The sequence below is a fragment of the Chiloscyllium plagiosum genome, unplaced genomic scaffold (assembly GCF_037043375.1).
Source record: "Chiloscyllium plagiosum isolate Xiang-an unplaced genomic scaffold, Cpla_swu_hap1 HiC_scaffold_13, whole genome shotgun sequence".
Lineage (NCBI taxonomy): Eukaryota > Metazoa > Chordata > Chondrichthyes > Orectolobiformes > Hemiscylliidae > Chiloscyllium > Chiloscyllium plagiosum.
The window spans coordinates 29,734,546-29,753,588 of record NW_028270151.1 but is presented as its reverse complement, the minus strand read 5'-3'; the positions used below and the strand labels follow the sequence as shown (position 1 = coordinate 29,753,588).

The 19,043-nt window shown below is 44.1% G+C and overlaps 1 protein-coding gene across 3 annotated transcripts in view; it reads right to left on the bottom strand.

Moving 5' to 3' along the window:
- Positions 1 to 504: 504 nt before the first annotated feature.
- LOC148148290 (myoneurin-like) overlaps positions 505 to 19,043 on the bottom strand; it is a 53,389-nt gene continuing 34,850 nt past the window's right edge. For all 3 annotated transcript variants that reach the window (XM_087993438.1, XM_087993439.1, XM_087993437.1), the window contains exons 7-8: positions 18,156 to 18,242; positions 505 to 5,168 (exon numbers count right to left, since the gene is read on the bottom strand). In XM_087993438.1, coding sequence (XP_087849564.1) covers positions 4,927 to 5,168; positions 18,156 to 18,242 — 329 coding nt within the window. In that variant the 3' untranslated portion in view covers positions 505 to 4,926. The remainder of the gene's footprint in view (positions 5,169 to 18,155; positions 18,243 to 19,043) is intronic.

Below are 19,043 nucleotides of genomic sequence, written 5' to 3'. Positions count from 1 at the left end.
CAATATTCCTTTTTCTTCAGGATTCCTGAAGAAGGGCTTATGCCCAAAACATCGATTCTCCTGCTCCTTGGATGCTGCCTGACCTGCTGCGTTTTTCCAGCAACACATTTTTCAGCAGTGAATTATTCACCACACTATGCCTTGTCTCTGACCTGCTCTTGTAGCTCCTGTGTTTATATGGTGAGTCCAGTTGAGTTTCTGGTCAATGATAACCCCCCAAGGATGCTGGAAGTGGTGGATTCAGTGATGGTAACTTGGCAGTAATTAGATTGTTGTTTATTGGTAATGATCATTGCATAACATTCATATGGCGTGAATGGTACTTGCCCACCCAAACCTGGATATTGTTCAGATCTTGTTGTATTTGAACATGGACTGCTGCAGTTGCAAAGTTCTGAACATTATGCAATCATCTGCAAATATCCCCACTTCTGACCTTATGATGGAGGGAGGTCATTGAAGAAGCAGCTGAAGGGGTTAAACTGATGAAAAAACATAACACCAAAGGAGCGAAACAGTTTATTTTGCAGCTCAGATTTCAGAAGACTCACATATAAAGTGGTAAAAGCAAATCTCACTCATCCAAAACTGCAGATTAACAGCAATTTGAAAAAAATAATACTGAGAACCACTGCAGACAGGATCAGGGCCAATAAGATCAGTGCTCCTGAGAACCATGAGACGAGGAAATGTGGCATACTGGCTTGCATCTATTTTAAACTGAAAGTAAAGATCACTCTACATTATTCCCCCTTACACTGACTCCCCCCTCAAGGTCAGCGACGGCAAGGGACTGTAGTCTGTACCGAATGAAAATAAGCATGGATGTGATAAGTTATACCTCCCTATCATCAAGCACCTATCTACGGTAGTTTTTTTGTCTTGCACTTGAACTGCAGTCTTGTGTGCTCTCGCATTTCGAGAGCTCATTAAATATTTTAAATCCCCTCTAAGCCTGCTATCCTAATTTTAACTCTGGCCCCCTCTTACTGACTCATCTTGTACAAGGAAACATTTCTTGCCATGTATCCTACCTACATCCCTCAATTTTATACACCTCAAACATATATTTCTTCAGCTTTCTCTGCTCTGTAGGAAAATAATAATAATTCTTGATGAAGGGCTTTTGCCCGAAACGTCGACTCTCCTGCTCCTTGGATGTTGCCTGACCTGCTGTGCTTTTCCAGCGCCACACTCTCGACTCTGATCTCCAGCATCTGTAGTCCTCATTTCCACCTCTGGAGGAAAATAACACCAGTCGATATCATCTCTTTTCAAAGCTGAATTGCTTCAGCCAAGCAGCATCTTGATGAATCACCTCTGTACCCACTCTAGGTCAGTCACATCCTTTCCACAGCATGGTGACTAGAACTGCACACACTATTCCAATTGTAGCCCAGTATTATACACAGCTCCATCATAACCTCTCTGCTTTTGTATTCAAGGCCTCAACTAATAAAGGCAAGTATTCCATATACTTTCTAATCACCATATGGACCGGGTCTGTTGCCTTCAAGAATTGTGGTCATACATACTAAGGACCCCCTCATCCTCTGTACTTCTTAGGGTCCTGCTCCCAAGACACATCACCTCACACTTCTCTGGACTAAATCCCATTGCTACTGGTCCACTGCCTCCTGCCACTAAGTCATTTAGTGATGGTGGCGATGGCCTCCTGGTATTTTCATTAGATTATTAATCAAGAGGTTAATCCAGGCAATACCTCGGTAATATCATGGGGACCCAAGTCCAAACCTCATCATGGCAGATGGTGAAATTTAGAAATAAAATGCAATTAAGAAACAAAAATCTGGAATTAAGACTCTCATGATGACCATGAATCCATTGTCTATTGTTGGAAAACCCATCATTTATGTCCTTTAGGGAAGGAAACTGCTATCCTATCAGGCCTACATGTGACTCCAGACCCACAGAAATGTGGTTGATGCTGCCCCCGGAGCAATAATTGCGGGCCTGGCCAGCAATGCCCTTATCGCATGAACAAAAAAAAATTATAGATTCAATTGCTACATTCCCTTGGATCCTAGGGTTCTTACCTTCTCTACAAGTCTCCCATGCAACATCTTGACGAATGCATTCCTGAAGACTATGTAGACTACAACAACTGCACTACCCTGATCTACACATCTAGTTATCTCCTCAAAAAGGTCAATCAAACTTGTCTGACATCACCTCCCCTTGACAAAGCCATGCTCACTACCTTGATTAATCATTGCTTTTCCAAGCCAAGATTAATTCTGTCCCTCAAATGATTTTGTAACCTTCCCTATCACTGGTCTTTAATTCCCTGGTTTATAAGTATACCCTTCATGAATAGTTTGGAGATGCCGGTGTTGGACTGGGGTGTACAAAGTTAAAAATCACACAACACCAAGTTATAGTCCAACAGGTTTAATTGGAAGCACTAGCTTTCAGAGCACCACTCATCAGGAGGACAAAATTGTAAGACACAGAATTTATAGCAAAAGTTTACAGTGTGATGTAACTGAAATTATACATTGAAAAATACCTTGATTGTTTGTTGAGTCTTTCATGTGTTCGAATACCATGATAGTTTCACTTCTTTCATGTGTAAAAAAAAAGTTGCATTCTCAGGTTAACTGTAACAATTGATGTTCGCCAGACAATATGATGAAGGTGTTAGCCCCCTGTGTTCTCTGTCTGTGCCATAATGTTTAGACTGATTCTAATCTAAAAAGTGAGATAACAGAGTTTTACATGAGTTCAGGCAGTTTTTGAGCAAAGTACAATGTAACTCTGCAAGTACAAATTCACCCCACAAACGTATATGTATATGTGTGCATGTGGGTCTTTGTGTGTGTGTGTGTGTCACACCTATCATGGTATTCGAACAGATGAAAGCCTCAACAAACAATAAAGGCATTTTTCAATGTATAATTTCAGTTACATCACACTGTAAACTTTTGCTATAAATTGTGTGTCTTACAATTGTGTCCTCCACAACCACCTGATGAAGGAGCGGAGCTCTGAAAGCTAGTGCTTCCGTTTAAACCTGTTGGACTATAACCTGGTATTGTGCGATTTTTAACTTCATGAATAATGTTAGCATATTAGCTGTCCTCCCAGTCCTCTAGCACCTCTTCTGCAGCCAGAAAGGATTTGAAAATTAATATCAAGGTCTAAGAAGTCTCCTCCCTTGCCTCCCACAACAGCCTGGGACTAACCTCTTCTGGGCATAGGACATCAAATTTCAAGCCTGTTAAAACCTTTGCCCTCCCAATAAGTTACAGAGTAAATTTCCTTCTACTCTCTCCATAAAACATTCCCAAGTAGAGTTAGTGTTAGATATAGAGTAAAACTTCCTCTACATTATCCTCCAAACACTCCCAGGACAAGGATAGCATAGGGTTAAATACAGAGTAAAGCTCCTTATATTGTTCCTTCTTCTGAGCCAGAAGGCCTAGGTTCAAGTCCCACCTGCTCCAGAGGTGTGTAATAACATATGAATTAGAAAACATCTAAAGCTTCCTGTACACTGTCCCCATCATACACTCTCAGGGTAGGTATAGAACAGGGGTCACAAAGTAAATTACCCCCTATTCTTTTATACTGAAAGTTAAGCTCCCTCTACTCTTGTAAACAAAGTCAAGATTGGGCGACACGGTGGCACAGTGGTTAGCACTGCTGCCTCACAGCGCCAGAAACCCGGGTTCAATTCCCGCCTCACGCAACTGTCTGTGTGGAGTTTGCACGTTCTCCCCGTATCTGCATGGATTTCCTCCGGGTGCTTCGGTTTCCTCCCACAGTCCAAAAAATGTGCAGGGTAGGTGAATTGGACATGCAAAATTGCCCATAATGTTAGATGAAGGGGTAAATGTAGGGGAATGGATTTGGATGGGTTGTTCTTCAGAGGGTCGGTGTGGACTTGTTGGGCCGAAGGGCCTGTTTCCACACTGTAATTATTGTCTCCAAACATTCACAGGAGAGGTACGGCATGGGGTTATTTAGAGTAAAGAATTTTGTACACTGTCCCCACCAAACTATCAAGGCAGAATACAGGTTGGGTAATGCTCCTTCTATTCCACAAAAGGGTAAGGGTGAGACCGTTGGAAAACTGATTCAAATAATTAAGGAAATCTCTGATACAGAGAATTTAACAAGGAGCAAACATAGACCCATAGTTAGTGTGCAGTGGGCTGGCTGAGCTGATGAATTAATATTAGTGAGAGATGGATTTAAAAAAAGGGTGCTCTACCTTCATGTAACCATACCAATGGGGAATATTGACTATAAATACAGCACCAGATAACAGACTCACAGTAAACAGATACCTTGAGATATAGCTGTACAGCTCATCAATAATGGCAACATGCCCAAGACCTGAGGCAAGTAAATCATGATCAGACACAAACATTCTGTCTGGCCAGTAGACAGAAATATTCATCCCAGGAACAAAATAACATGATTGTTACCATGATTCCAGCGTGTGAACAGCACAGGCTTTGCTATGACTAATATTCTAAAAACGTGGAAATAAACACATGGATCTACATTGTCAATATCTGTGGACAGCAGTAATGCAGCAGCAAACCCTGGGGAGTGAGGAGCTTAGATACTTCATGCTTCTCGCTCACATCTCAGTCCAAAGGCAAACAATTGTGTTCCCAAACACAGCCTGGCTCACCTCTCTCTGTCAGTGAGCTGAGCACCCCTCCCTCTCTCCGTCAGTGAGCTGAGATTCCCTCCTCTCAGTGAGCTCAGTATTCCCTTTTAACTCCATGGAGATCCTTCTCTCACACCTTGGTTAGTTGAGAATCCCTCACTCTTCCTTAACACTTGGTGAGCCAAGTACCCCTCTAACTCTCGGTGAACCTTTGGTGACCTGAGCTCCCCTCTGACCCTCAGTGACCTGAGGTCCCCTCCTATCAATGTGCTGTGATCCTCTCAGTATAATTGTTGCAGGAAGATGAGTTGGGTTTCAGAGTAAGAGGACACCGATGGCCGTAACAACTGTTCACTGGATAAAGACGAGCCCTCGCCCACAGTCAACATCATTTGTTGCTGATCCGCACCCATGGCAACAGCAAGTGGGATGGGTAGATCAGAGGGTTTCAGCTCCATGGAATCCTGTGATTCACGGTCAACAAAGTCTGTCTCGTGGTCATTACTATTGGTCCTCTTTACAGCTGGAAAGGAAATCATTACATAGAATAAGCTCATAAAGTATGGTGATATCCCCACTTCTCATTTAAAGCACCAAATGTCAAGAGTATGTGAGGATAATGTTCTTCAATAAAGACAGGCCTCACCATGATGGACAACACTCAGGCAGACTTAGGGCTAAAATCCCTTTAACATTATTACAGAAAAAGATGAGACTTAACAGTTCAGCAACTTCTTGGTAAAGACTCCATGATCGTACTCCTTTGGTACTGACCTCCGCCGTCTGTCTGCCATTACATTAGATACAACTCTAACCAGCAAAGAAAATTCCCTCCTGTGCCCATCAACTCTAGTTTTGGTAAGGCTCTTGGTCCTGAAGAAGGGCTTATGCCCGAAATGTCGATTCTCTGCTCCTTTGATGCTGCCTGACCTGCTGCACTTTTCCAGCAACACATTTTTCAGCTCTGATCTCCAGTATCTGCAGTCCTCACTTTCTCCTAAGGGTCTTGGTGCCACACATACTCAAACATGCCCTTGACGTGAAGGGATGCACTTGCTACTCACCTGCGAAATATAGCTCTTTTGTCCATGTTTGGACAAAGCTGTAATGAGGTCAAGAGCTGGGCAACTCTGTCAGAGTCTAAACTGTGAGTATCTTATTGTTGTGCAAGTGCTGCGCAAAAGAACTGTTTTGAAAGTATACCGATAGGTCAGTAATGGGCCGTGTCAGACTTGTCCTGTTTTTCCTGAGCTGAGCATAACTAGACAATTTTTTTACATTGCCAGGTAGATGCCAATGTTATAGTTGTACTGGGATAGTTTGACTAAAGGCATGTCAATTCTGGGCTTAAGCCTTCAGTAGTATTGCTGGTGTGTTGTCAGGAACACATAGCTTTTGGCAGTTATCTAGTGCATTCAGCCATATCACATCATATCATGACATGTGTGATAACTGGGACCTCAGGAGGAGGCCAAGATGGATTCCTCCATTCCTGGCTCAAGATGGCTACGAATGTTTCAGCCTTGTGTTTTGCAGAGTTTCTGGGATCCCCCATGATTAACAATGGGGATATTTGTGAAGCCTCCTCCTGTAGTTGTTTAATTAGCCACCACCATTTATGACTGGATGCAGGTCTGCAGAGCTTAAACTGGATTAATTGATTGTGGGATCGCTTAGTTCTGTCTATGCATGCTGCTTCTACTGTTTACTATGCAAATATAGTACATAGCTAAAATCCTCCACACAAGGCAACCTTTTCTGTACCCTCTCCAAAGCATCCAGATCCTTCTGGTAGTACGCAATATTCCAAGTGTGGTCTAACTAAAGTTCTATAAAGCTGCAAAGGTACGAAATATAATTTTGTACCTTTGCCAACTCATTTTTAGGTATGCCTGGTTCTGTTGCTCGTATACCCCCTTTGCATACTTTATTGAACAGTTAGTCTCCTAGACTGATGGATTAATACTAATGGTAGAGTAAGGGCTCTGTGTTTACTGTGATTCAGGACAATTCTGATGCCAATGGCTCTTCATATTTGAGATGCTGACTTTAAATATTATTGATTGGACATACATCCAAATCTTGGGCATTTCGGACAGGACACTTTGGAAAACAAAACAAATTGGCTGCAGTGGGAAAGAAATGTTGCGTTTATCAAGAACACCAGCTGCTCGACTGGAGTCACCAAGTCTATAATATTTTTGGCGAACTGTGTCACATGATCCAGTTAGAGATTTGTAATAAAGCTAGTAAATTTGAATGGAACAGGCTTTGCTGTCTCTCCTCCCTGAAACCTATCTCAAAGTTTGACAACTGAAAAACCATTGGAATATTGCATTCCCCCAAGTAGAGGGTTCTGAAAGGGAAGTTTACATTGCTGGAAAATGAAGAGGTCTTAATGGGGAATTTACCAACTGTAACTGGTACAAAAAGACATCCCTCATGGCAGATTGGTACAAAACATGAAGCCACATGGTATCAGGAATGAGCTGGCAAGGTGGATACAGAACTGGCTTAGTCATAAGAGACAGAGGGGAGCGGTGGAAGGATACTCTTCAGAATGGAGGGCAATGACTAGTTGAGTTCCATAGGGATCAGTGCTGGGACCTCTGCTGTTCGTGATCTACATAAAGGGTTTGTAGGAAAAAGTAGCTGGTTTACTTTAGTGATGGAAAGGTGTATTCCACTGAGCAAGAGTTACAGCTGGGGGAAGAGAAATTACGATGCAATTAGGAAAGATTTAGGAAGCGTAGAATGGGGAAGGAAACTGCAGGGGTTGAGCACATTAAAAATGTGGAGCTTATTCAAGGAAAAACTCCTTTGTGTCCTAGATACGTATGTACCTGTCAGGCAGGGAGGAAGATATATTACGCGTGAGCCATGGTTTACTAAGCAAGTGGAATCCCTGGTCAAGAAGGAGGCGGCTTATGTTAGGACAAAATGTGAAAACTCAGTTAGGGCGCTTGATGGTTACAAGGAAGTCAGGAAAGATCTAAAAAGAGAGCTCAGAAGAGCCAGGAGACGACAAGAGAAGTTGTTGGCGGATAGGATCAGGGTTAACCCTAAGGTTTTCCATAGGTATGTCAGGAATAAAAGAACGATGAGAGTTAAATTATGGCCAATCAAGGATAATAGTGGGAAGTTGTGTGTGGAGTCAGAGGAGATAGGGGAAGCACTAAATAAATATTTTTCAACAGTGTTCACTATAGAAAATGAAAATGTTGGCGAGGAAGATACAGAGATACTTGCATCTAGACTAGAAGAGACTGAGGTTCACAAGGAAGAGGTATTAGAAATACTGCAGAGTGTGAAAATAGACAAGTCCCCTGGGCCGGATGGGATCTATCCTAGGATCCTCTGGGAAGCAAGGGAAGAGATTGCCGAGCCCTTTGGCATTTTTCTTCAGATCATCATTGTCTACAGGAATACTGCCTGAGGACTGGAGGATAGCAAATGTGGTTCCCTTGTTCAAAAAGGGTAGTAGAGACAACCCTGGTAATTACAGACCAGTGAGTCTCACTTCAGTTGTTGGTAAAGTGTTGGAAAAGGTTATAAGAGATAGGATTTATAACCATCTAGAAAAGAATAATCTTATCAGGGATAGTCTGCACGGTTTTGTGAAGGGTAGGTCATGCCTAACGAATCTTATTGAGTTTTTTGACGAAGTGACCAAACAGGTAGATGAGAGTTAACCGGTTGATGTGGTGTATATGGATTTCAGCAAGGCGTTCGATAAGGTTCCCCACAGTAGGCTATTATACAAAAAGCAGAGGAATGGAACTGTGGAGAACTAGCAGTTTGGATCAGTAATTGGCTTGCTGAAAGAAAACAGAGGGTTGTAGTTGATGGAACATGTTCATCTTGGTGTCCAATTACTAGCGGTATACCGCAAGGGTCAGTGTTGGGTCCACTGCTGTTCGTCATTTTTATAAATGACCTGGATGAGGGCTTAGAAGGGTGGGTTAGTAAATTTGCGGACGACACTAAGGTTGGTGGAGTTGTGGATAGTGACGAAGGATGTAGTAGGTTGCAGAGAGACATAGATAGGATGCAGAGCTGGGCTGAGAGGTGGCAAATGGAGTTTAATGTGGACAAGTGTGAGGTGATACACTTTGGACAGAGTAATCGGAATGCAAAGTATTCGGCTAATGGTAAGATTCTTGGGAGTGCAGATGAGCAGAGAGATCTCGGTGTCCATATACACAGATCCCTGAAAGTTGCCACCTAGATTGACAGGGTTGTCAAGAAGGCATACAGTGTTTTGGCCTTTATTAATAGAGGGATTGAGTTCTGGAACCAGGAGGTTATGATGCAGCTGTACAAAGCTCTGGTACGGCCACACTTGGAGTATTGTGTATAGTTCTGGTCACCGCATTATAAGAAGGATGTGGAAGCTTTGGAAAGGGTGCAGAGGAGATTTACTAGGATGTTGCCTGGTATGGAAGGAATGTCTTACGAGGAAAGGCTGAGGGCCTTGAGGCTGTTCTCGTTAGAGAGAAGGAGGTTGAGAGGTGACCTAATAGAAACATACAAGATAATCAGAGTTAGATAGGGTGGACAGGGAGAGCCTTTTTCCAAGTATGGGGACGGTAGACACGAGGGAACACAACTTTAAAGTGAGGGAAGATCGGTATAAGACAGATGTCAGAGGTAGTTTCTTTACTCAGAGTAGTAAGGGTATGGAATGCTTTGCCTGCAACGGTAGTAGATTCGCCAAGTTTAAGTGCATTTAAGTCGTCATTGGACAGACATATGGATGTACATGGAATAGTGTAGGTGGGATGGGCTTCAGATTAGTATGACAGGGCGTGCAGCATCGAGGGCCGAAGGGCCTGTACTGCGCTGTAATGTTCTATGTTCTATGTTAATTAGTAAGTTGGCAGACAATACAAAGATTGGTGGAGGAGGATCGTCAGAGGATACTGTAGGATATTGATCAGTTGGAGGCGTGGGCAGAAAAATGGCAGATGGAATTTAATCCAAACAAATGTTGGGTGATGCATTTTGGAAGGTCAAGTTCAGATGGAAATTATACAGTGAATGGCAGAACTCTTAGAAGTATCAATATGCAGACGGATCTGGGTATGAAGGTCCACAGATCACTGAAGGTGGCAGTGCAGGTAGATGAGATAGTGAAAAAGGGCCTATGACATGCTTGCCTTCATTGGAAGGAGCATTGAATATAAGAATAGACAAGTAATGCTGCAGCTTTATAGAACTTTAGTTAGACCACACTTGGAATATTGCATACAGTTCTGATCACAACACCACCAGAAGGATGTGGATGCTTTGGATGGGGTAAAGAAAAGGTTACCAGTATGTTGCCTAATATAGAGATTTTAGCTATGAAGCAGGGTTCGCTAGACTGGGTTTGTTTTCACTGGAACATAGGAAATTGACAGGCGATTTTGAAAATGGCATGGATAGAGTGGAGAGTAGAGGCTTTTTTCTCAGAGTGGAGAGGTCAATTACTAGGAGACACAGATTCAAAATGCAAGGGAGAAATTTCAAACACATGCACTGTGGTGAAAGGGTTAAAATTATGTCCCAATACATGTGTGAATCTTATCATGAATATGTTACCGGAATGGAAGGTGTTGCTTATGGTGTTTATGCTACCAGCCTTGATAAGGAACAGACACTGTCAACCAGGATGTTGCAAGCTTAATTGGTTCCAGCTGAAACTCGTAAAGAGTCTTGCCCTGTTGTTCGCATGAATGTTTAGATCTCGAAAGAGTATATAAGCTGGGAAAGTCCCCAGTTCGGTAGAGTCTGCTCCGGGTTATGTTTAACCGCCGAGCGTGGGTTGTTGGCAACCGCTCTACGAGAACTGACGGCTCCCAGTTCCGGTAACATGTAGAGTGAGTATAAACCAGACCCGTTGTAAGTACGAGACCTGGTTGAGGCGACACTGCGGGGAATAAAATACTTATATTCTAGCAAACTCGTCTCTCAGTTCTTTTCTCCTGGTCTGTGTCAGACTACTCTCCTGCGAACCCGATCCTTGAGAATTTATAAAACATTTTGGCGTAGTCGGCAGGATCAATCGCAATTGGGGAGAGATTTTGATACAGAACAATGTTTGGGAAAAGGACTAAGAAACCAGAAGAACAAACTGTGGAGGTCCCAACCGTCCCGGGATGGCAGGGACCGTGGCATGACGTGGCAGTTTGTTTGAGGAATGGTGGGGGGCGACCGGAAAACTGGGAAGCCGAGGGCGTAGGAACCCCAGTGTCGCTGCTGTCCACCCTTGAGAGGATCCCAGTCCTGCCGAAGAACCCCTTGCCTGGGGTACAGCGGAGGATGTGGGCAAATGGTGGGGGGCGACCGGAAAACTGGGAAGCCGAAGGCGTAGGAACCCCAGTGTCGCTGCTGTCTACCCTTGAGAGGATCCCAGTCCTGCCGAAGAACCCCTTGCCTGGGGTACAGCGGAGGATGTGGGCAAATGGTGGGGGGCGACCGGAAAACTGGGAAGCCGAGGGCGTAGGAACCCCAGTGTCGCTGCTGTCCACCCTTGAGAAGATCTCAGTCCTGCCGAAGAACCCCTTGCCTGGGGTACAGCGAGGATGTGGGCATGTGCGGCGGCTTGTAGACAACAGTCAGACAAGCGCCAAAAAGCTGAAGCAGAATTAGCCCTCCTGAAACATGAGCAGGGATTCAGTTCGGGAGATGCCTCTATGTTGAGGCAGGAAATTATGAAGTTAAAGGCTGAATTGACAGCATTAACTGAACTAGCAGGACGAACTATTATGTATCTGTCTGCTAAGAAACGGAAAGAGAAAAGGAAGGTCCCTCGAACCCCGGACCCAGTACAAGTACGGGCGTTTGTAGCCCAGTTAAATAATGGGGATCGATGGGATATCGACCATTGGGACGGAAATATTTGGGGAGATTCAGATGATCAGTATGAAGATGACCCACCCGTACTCCAGGCTAAACCAGTAGTTAGGAGAAAACAAGTCCAGAGACGCCTCCCGGTGCAGCGGGAAGTAATGTTTGATGGGGAAGGGAATCCCATACGGAATGAACAGGGGGAGGCAATTATGCATGAATTACCGCGGGCTCAGCCTCCTGCGGAATTGGGATTTTGGTCCCGGAAATTGCCCCCGGCAGAGGAACGATACACCCCCTTTGAGAAACAATTGTTATCATGTTACTGGAGCTTGGTGGAAACTGAAGCTCTAACTATTGGACATGAAGTGATCATGAGAACAGCTATCCCTATTCTTCCGTGGGTACTTAGTGACCCCACTACCCACCGAATAGGAACTGCCCAAGAGAGCAGCATCATTAAATGGAAATGATATGTGTCGGAGAGAGTGCGGACTGGACAGAAAGGAGTGTCAGTCCTACATGAGCAAGTGGCGGAGGCCCCTGAGGAAGGGGAAAAACGGTTTGAGGTGATTGAATACAAGGAATCACCCGTTAAGATGGGAAAACGATATGATGAACTGACCCCGGATGAACAAGCCACGGCTTGGTTCATAGATGGGTCAGCCCAATGGAAAGCGGGACAGCGTAGATGGAAGGCTGCTGCCTTTAACCCAAAACAAGGCACTACCCTAGAAGAATTAGGGGAGGGAAAAAGTAGTCAGTGGGCAGAATTAAAAGCAGTACATATGGTGGTCATGCAAGCGGGGGTCATGGGAGTTTATTTGTTTTCTGACTCCTGGTCAGTAGTTAATGGCATGACCCAATGGATGCCAACTTGGCAGGCCAATCAGTGGATGATTCAGAATAGGGAGGTATGGGGTAAACAATTATGGGAAGATATATGGGAGAAGGCTCGACATCTAGATATATATATTACCCATGTAGACGCTCATACATCCCGAAATGATGCGGAAGCTTTACATAACCGATATGTAGACGGCATTGTCCGAGCCATGAGTGTACAAAGGGGCACCTCAGTGGACTTGGCTAGATGGGCACACCTTAAGGCCGGACACTGGGGAGTGCAAGGAACCTTGCAGTGGGCTCGAGATCGGGGAATAGATCTTATGGTAGATGATGTCAAGACTGCAGTAAATCAATGCGAGCAGTGTCAGCATCAACGGCAGGGAGTGCCCCAACATATGATGGGACATATACACCGAGGAGAGGGACCGGGACAGAGCTGGCAAATGGACTTTGTGGGCCCATTACCTTCCTCACAAGGATGTAACCATATATGTACAGCTGTGGACACTATGTCTGGGGTTTTGGTAGCCCATCCCTGTCGACATAACAACCAACAGGCTACATTACGGTGTTTAGATTTGATCGAACAATTTTATGGATTGTCCATACAGGTCCAGAGTGACAATGGCTCCCATTTCACAGGAGGGATGGTGAAGCAGTGGTGTCATGATAACCATGTGGAGTGGATTTATCACGTGCCCTACCATCCGCAAGCTGCGGGACTTATTGAACGAATGAACGGGCTTCTAAAATCCTCCCTGCGAAAGGCAGGAGGATGTAATAATTTAACAGGTTGGAAGAAACAATTGATTCGGGTAGTAAAGCAAATTAATAACCGCCCATTAGGAAATGGGGTGACGCCCTTGAATCGGATGATACGGGTGTGTGATACCCCAAAGGCACAGCCTATTAAAATGTGGAAATTTGCTAAGGAAGCTAATATTCCCGTAAGGGCCACACCGGCTTCGGCTGGACTGGACTTACGAGCGTTAACTACACAGACTTTGGTCCAACAAAAACCTACGGTGATTAAGACCGGATTAGGATTGATTTGTCCCCCTGGAACCTATGGGCATATCCTCCCGCGATCGGGATTGTCACTAAAGGGGATTGATGTAATGGCAGGAGTAATTGACGCGGACTACCAAGGAGAATTGGGAGTAGTCCTGGTCAACATCACATCTGAACCTTATGTGATACAGAAGGGAGACAGAATAGCACAATTAGTTATTAAACCATGTAACCTTACAACGGTGGAAGAGACGGGAGCTCCCGTTAAGGTTACTGAGCGTGGGACGGGGGGATTTGGGTCTACTGACACTAAGGGTGCCAAGGTATGGGTACGCCAGACAACTGGTCCCCCCAAACCGGCAGAGATCATAGCCCAAGGAAAAGACAGTCTGGTCACCATTATGTATCCTGGGGAATCAGTCTGGAGGAGTGTGCCAGCTCAGTCGTTGGTACCCTTATCGAAACAAAATGTAGGTTGGAAAATTAGTAGTGAGGAACGACAGCAAGATGATTTTAAATGCGCGGCAAATCAATGGTGTACAATTTTAGATCTCACGAGTGATTGTCAAATGTATACTTGTGTACGATGTTATAAGGGGAGAAATGTAACTTTGATAACCCCTAACTGTACATTGATGTTGAATGCAACGGTGAATATGTGTCATTGGAATATAACCGCTCGTGAATGTGAAAGCTCAAACGGGACACGATGGAACATCACGACTGGAGATGAGGACATCTGGATCAGCAATGGAACAGTTATTCAAAACCGGACTCGAATGTTATGGCTGACCTTGGTGCGCCCTAACGTCTCTGACGCGCACCGCACACAGTTGGCTCCCATTATGTCAACTTGTCAGCAGATGGCCCAGGCAGTACTGCACACTGATGTTCACTGGCAGGTGCGGCTGCCGGCTATCCCAGAATGCCAACATAAGAGGAGGCGGCGTGCATGGTATGACACTCTACTGGGAGGTGCAGGAACTGTCATGGGTATCTCAAATGCTATTGACTCTGAGGTAACCCGTACTAAATTATCTAACACGGGACAAGCCACCTCACAAGGACTACACACTATTGGAAGATGGATGCCATCCGTAATGATGACTCAAGGAGAAACAGCTAAAATATTGATACAATCCCTGCAATGGGAACTAGATGTCTGGGGTGCCACCCAGGAACTGTTTGAGAACATTACAGCTCAGTTAAATTGGACTGCCTGTCATATTCAAATGTTGCACGCACAAATACAGAAAGAACGATTTTTGCGTGTGGTAACATCCCCCAATGTACAAGCGTGGAGGGGTATATGGAATGTATCTGAGAAATTGTGGATGATAACCCATCCAGAAAGAACATGGTGTAACGCAACTATGTGTAGAGGATACTTTGTTACCATGAATGTAACCCACACTGTTACGGTCTGTCGATATTTATGTATTACCAGTGATTACATCTTCTGGATATTATTTTCTGAAGACAAGGGGGCAGTGGTTTAGCCCAGATACCAATATTACCTATGATCTGTCCGCTTGTGAACAGACTGATCAGGGAAAAACTTGCCTACTGATGGACAGATATCGGGACCCTTGCTTAACTAAGGGAACGGCCCTGTGCGAGTGGACTGTTGAAGCTTCAAGGGACATGATGTGGCAGATTGGGTCACACACGCTCTGTGTGGCTACCAATAACCCACATCCTACGCTTCCCACAGTACCGTTCTCGGGATGCCTCTCAAATGTCTATCAGTGGCAATGGCAGAATCAGACCTATCTGTTAACCAATTATAGCAGTGCTCACCACTTTACCAAGGTGCAGTGGAAAGTGCTGATGAATCCTTGGAACATTTCCCTGGATCGGTTTAAGCGAGCATTGGACCGATCCGAGGAGCTTAAGCAGATATTACGAAAGCATCAAACCAATGTCACCAAGGTTACAGTGTCTACCTTTATACATGGACAGGAGGTAGTACACGCTGCCCATGTAGTGGAAGTAGAGTCAGCTCATCATTGGTGGGATATGTTGAGTGGTATGTCCTCCACTGCGGGGAAGTTCCTATTCCCACCCTTATCGATCCTGGTAGGAGTCCTGGTGATCTTAACATGCTGTAATATCCTGACTTGCTTGTATATTTGGCGTGTACGTAGACGCTTGTTGGAAAAAATATATATGGGCATGATGTAACACATGTATTGGGCCAATCAGTGGAATGTGGTGAAAGGGTTAAAATTATGTCCCAATACATGTGTGAATCTTATCATGAATATGTTACCGGAATGGAAGGTGTTGCTTATGGTGTTTATGCTACCAGCCTTGATAAGGAACAGACACTGTCAACCAGGATGTTGCAAGCTTAATTGGTTCCAGCTGAAACTCGTAAAGAGTCTTGCCCTGTTGTTCGCATGAATGTTTAGATCTCGAAAGAGTATATAAGCTGGGAAAGTCCCCAGTTCGGTAGAGTCTGCTCCGGGTTACGTTTAACCGCCGAGCGTGGGTTGTTGGCAACCGCTCTACGAGAACTGACGGCTCCCAGTTCCGGTAACATGTAGAGTGAGTATAAACCAGACCCGTTGTAAGTACGAGACCTGGTTGAGGCGACACTGCGGGGAATAAAATACTTATATTCTAGCAAACTCGTCTCTCAGTTCTTTTCTCCTGGTCTGTGTCAGACTACTCTCCTGCGAACCCGATCCTTGAGAATTTATAAAACATGCACGAGGCATGCTTTTCACTCAAAGGGTGGTGAGCGCCTGGTACGCCTTGCCAGAGGAGATGGTGGAAGCAGACACAAAGCAGCATTTAAGAAAAGTGAAAACATGAATAGGAAGGGAATAGTGGGATACAGGATTACTGTTCCTGTAAGAGTTTTAGCCTGGAAGGGCAAAATGTAGTGGCTCAGGCTTGGAGGGTCGAAGGTTCTGTTCCTGTACTGTATTGTTCTTTGTTCTCTTGTCCAATGCCAAGGCTTGTGTGAATAATGACTTCAGCTATGGTCCACTTTTATTTTCTGAATTTGACTGTTATTTCACAATTTTAAGATAAGCCTGCCTATAAATAGTCACAGTTACTTACAGATGGCCATAGTTACCAGAGGAGTGAAAAGTGACTGGGAGATTCTGAGAATCTTTTTGTTCCTACCAGCAGCATGTCAAAGGGAGGCAAGCTCTTGGAGGGAATGGCAACTTTGGAGTGCTGCTATTGAGGTTAAAGCACAGGTTTAGATGAGCATTGGCTTTTGCTGAGGAGGGCGAGCAGCATTGCCTTTCCTTTTAATCTAATAGATACTAGAGAAATAGTAGCAGCAGTTAATGGAGTGGAATGCTCCTCCTGTGAGATGTGGGAGATCAGTGAGAAGTTGAACGTCCCTGTAAACAATGTCTGCAGGAAGTATGTCCATCTGCAGCTCCTCTCCAACCACATGGATTGGTTGCAGCCGCTGTGGGACTAACTGAGGAGCAGACAGGAGGCAGAAAGCTGTGCAGATAGGCGTTCCATTTACTGACAAACAGAGAGATCTTGGGATGCAAGTCCATGGCTCTCTGAAAGTGGCAACACAAGTGGATAAGGTGGTAAAGGTAGCATACGTATGTTTTCCTTTAATACTCAGTGCCTCAACTGATAAAGTTGGCAAGTCATGTTGTAGCTGTATAAAACTTCAGTTTGACCACATTTGGAGTATTATGCAAAATTCTGGTCACCACACTGTAGGAAAGATGTAGAGGGTTTGGAAAGGATGGATCAGATTTATCAGGATGTTGCTTTGATTGGAGCATATTAGGTATAAGGAGAGTTTGGACAAACTTGGATTGTTTTTGCTCGATCATTGGAGGCTGAAGGGCGACTTGTCAGAAGTATATAAAATTGAGAGGCACAGATAGGTGGAGTCGTGTCCCCAGGGGGGAAATGTCAAATACTAGAGGGCATAGATTTAAAGTGAGATTGAGGAGAAATATAAAACAGATGTACAAGGCCAGAGTTTTACCCTGAGGGTGGAAGGAGCCTGGAACATTTTAGCAGGGACAAGTAGAGATCGATACCATAGCACATAGAACAGGGATTTAGACAGACGTAAGAAGGCAGGGAATAGAGGGGATACGGCATGAACAGGTAGAGAGAATTAGTTTTAAATTACATAATGGTTGGCACAGAAATGGTGGGCCAAAGAACCCGTTCCCATGGTGTTCTGTATTGTGTGTTGGTTTTATGTATGTGTCTATAGCATTTTTCAAGAAGGGTAGTTGTACACATTTGCACAGTTCAAATGTTTTCTGAATTATCTTTACCTAAGTTTTGTTTGTAATAAACTAATTATTTATTATGAAATAAATGTGACTCATTTCTGACATCTCATGGGCCATGTCACTTTCCTTTTTAAATTCAAACCTTGTGACGAGTAAAGGAGTGAGACAAAGAAGGAAATCATTTTTATCCTGCTTAAATTGGTTGCAACATAGTCCTAAATAATCGGTAAACAAACTAGAAAGGAAATGGGCAATTTCTTTTCAAATTTATCCCATTGCTTTGCTTTCTTCCATAAACTGCTCTCAATCCCACTGTTCTGTGCTCTCCCCATAGCCCTGTATCAGTATCAAAATTAAACTCTCTGACCCTGTCACAATCCGCATTCCTCTGTCCACCTTCCTCCCTGTGGCCCTGTATCAATTCCTCAAATAGGTTTTTAACATCTGAAAAGTTGGCAGTATCAGATTTCATAGGAACTTTCAGAAGGCAATGTATTATGTCGAAAATCTTGGTGTTAGATGGGCTGAATAACGTGTTAATGCACTGCCAGTATTTACAATTTGATGAAAATACTCACCATCATGAGCTTTACTACTATGTTTCTTTAAATTCTTCACATCAGAGTATGAATTTCCACATAATTCACAGACAAAAGGTTTTTCACCTGAAAGGAATATTTTAAAATAAATATTTATGTAAATAGTTCAAATTATCATGCAGAAAATTCTTCTGATTCTTAATGGAAATTTCAGTTAGGATCAGCATTAGGCCACACTTCCAAAAATCAATCCTGCTGCTCTGCTCTGTATCCATAGCCCTGTATCAAACCCAAACTAATGCCAATGCCCCGCTCTCTCCCATTGCCTTATATCAATCCCTAAACTAATCTCACTCACCACATACTCACTGTAAGCCCTTTTTCAAAGCTAAACGTGAAGCCATGGCCTCTACTGTGTCCACACAGCCCTGCACGAATCCTAGTCCAACTGCCCAGCTTGCTCCCCATAACCCATCAGTGCAAAAGACAAAGCTAAATATCTGCACCCATCTTTGGGCAGAAATGGCAAGTGAATGATCTATCTCACCCCTTCCTCAGTTCATAACATCACAGACATAGTCTTCTGCCAATTCTATTCACTCAATGTAAAATTAGTAAGTGGCTGAAGGCAGTGGATAATGTAATGGCTATGGATTCCGACAACATTTTGCCAATAGGACTGAAGATTTGTACTCTAGAACTTGCTGAGACACTGGTCAAGCTGTTCCAGTGCAGTTACAACACTGGCATCTACCTAGCAATGTGGAAAATTTCCAGGTATTTTCAATTACAAAACAAAACAGATGCTGGAGATCAGAGTTGAGAGTGCAGTGCTGGAAAAGCACAGCAAGTCAGGCAGCATCTGAGGAGCAGGAGAATCGACGTTTTGGGCATAAGCCCTTCATCAGGAATGAGGCTTGTGGGCCA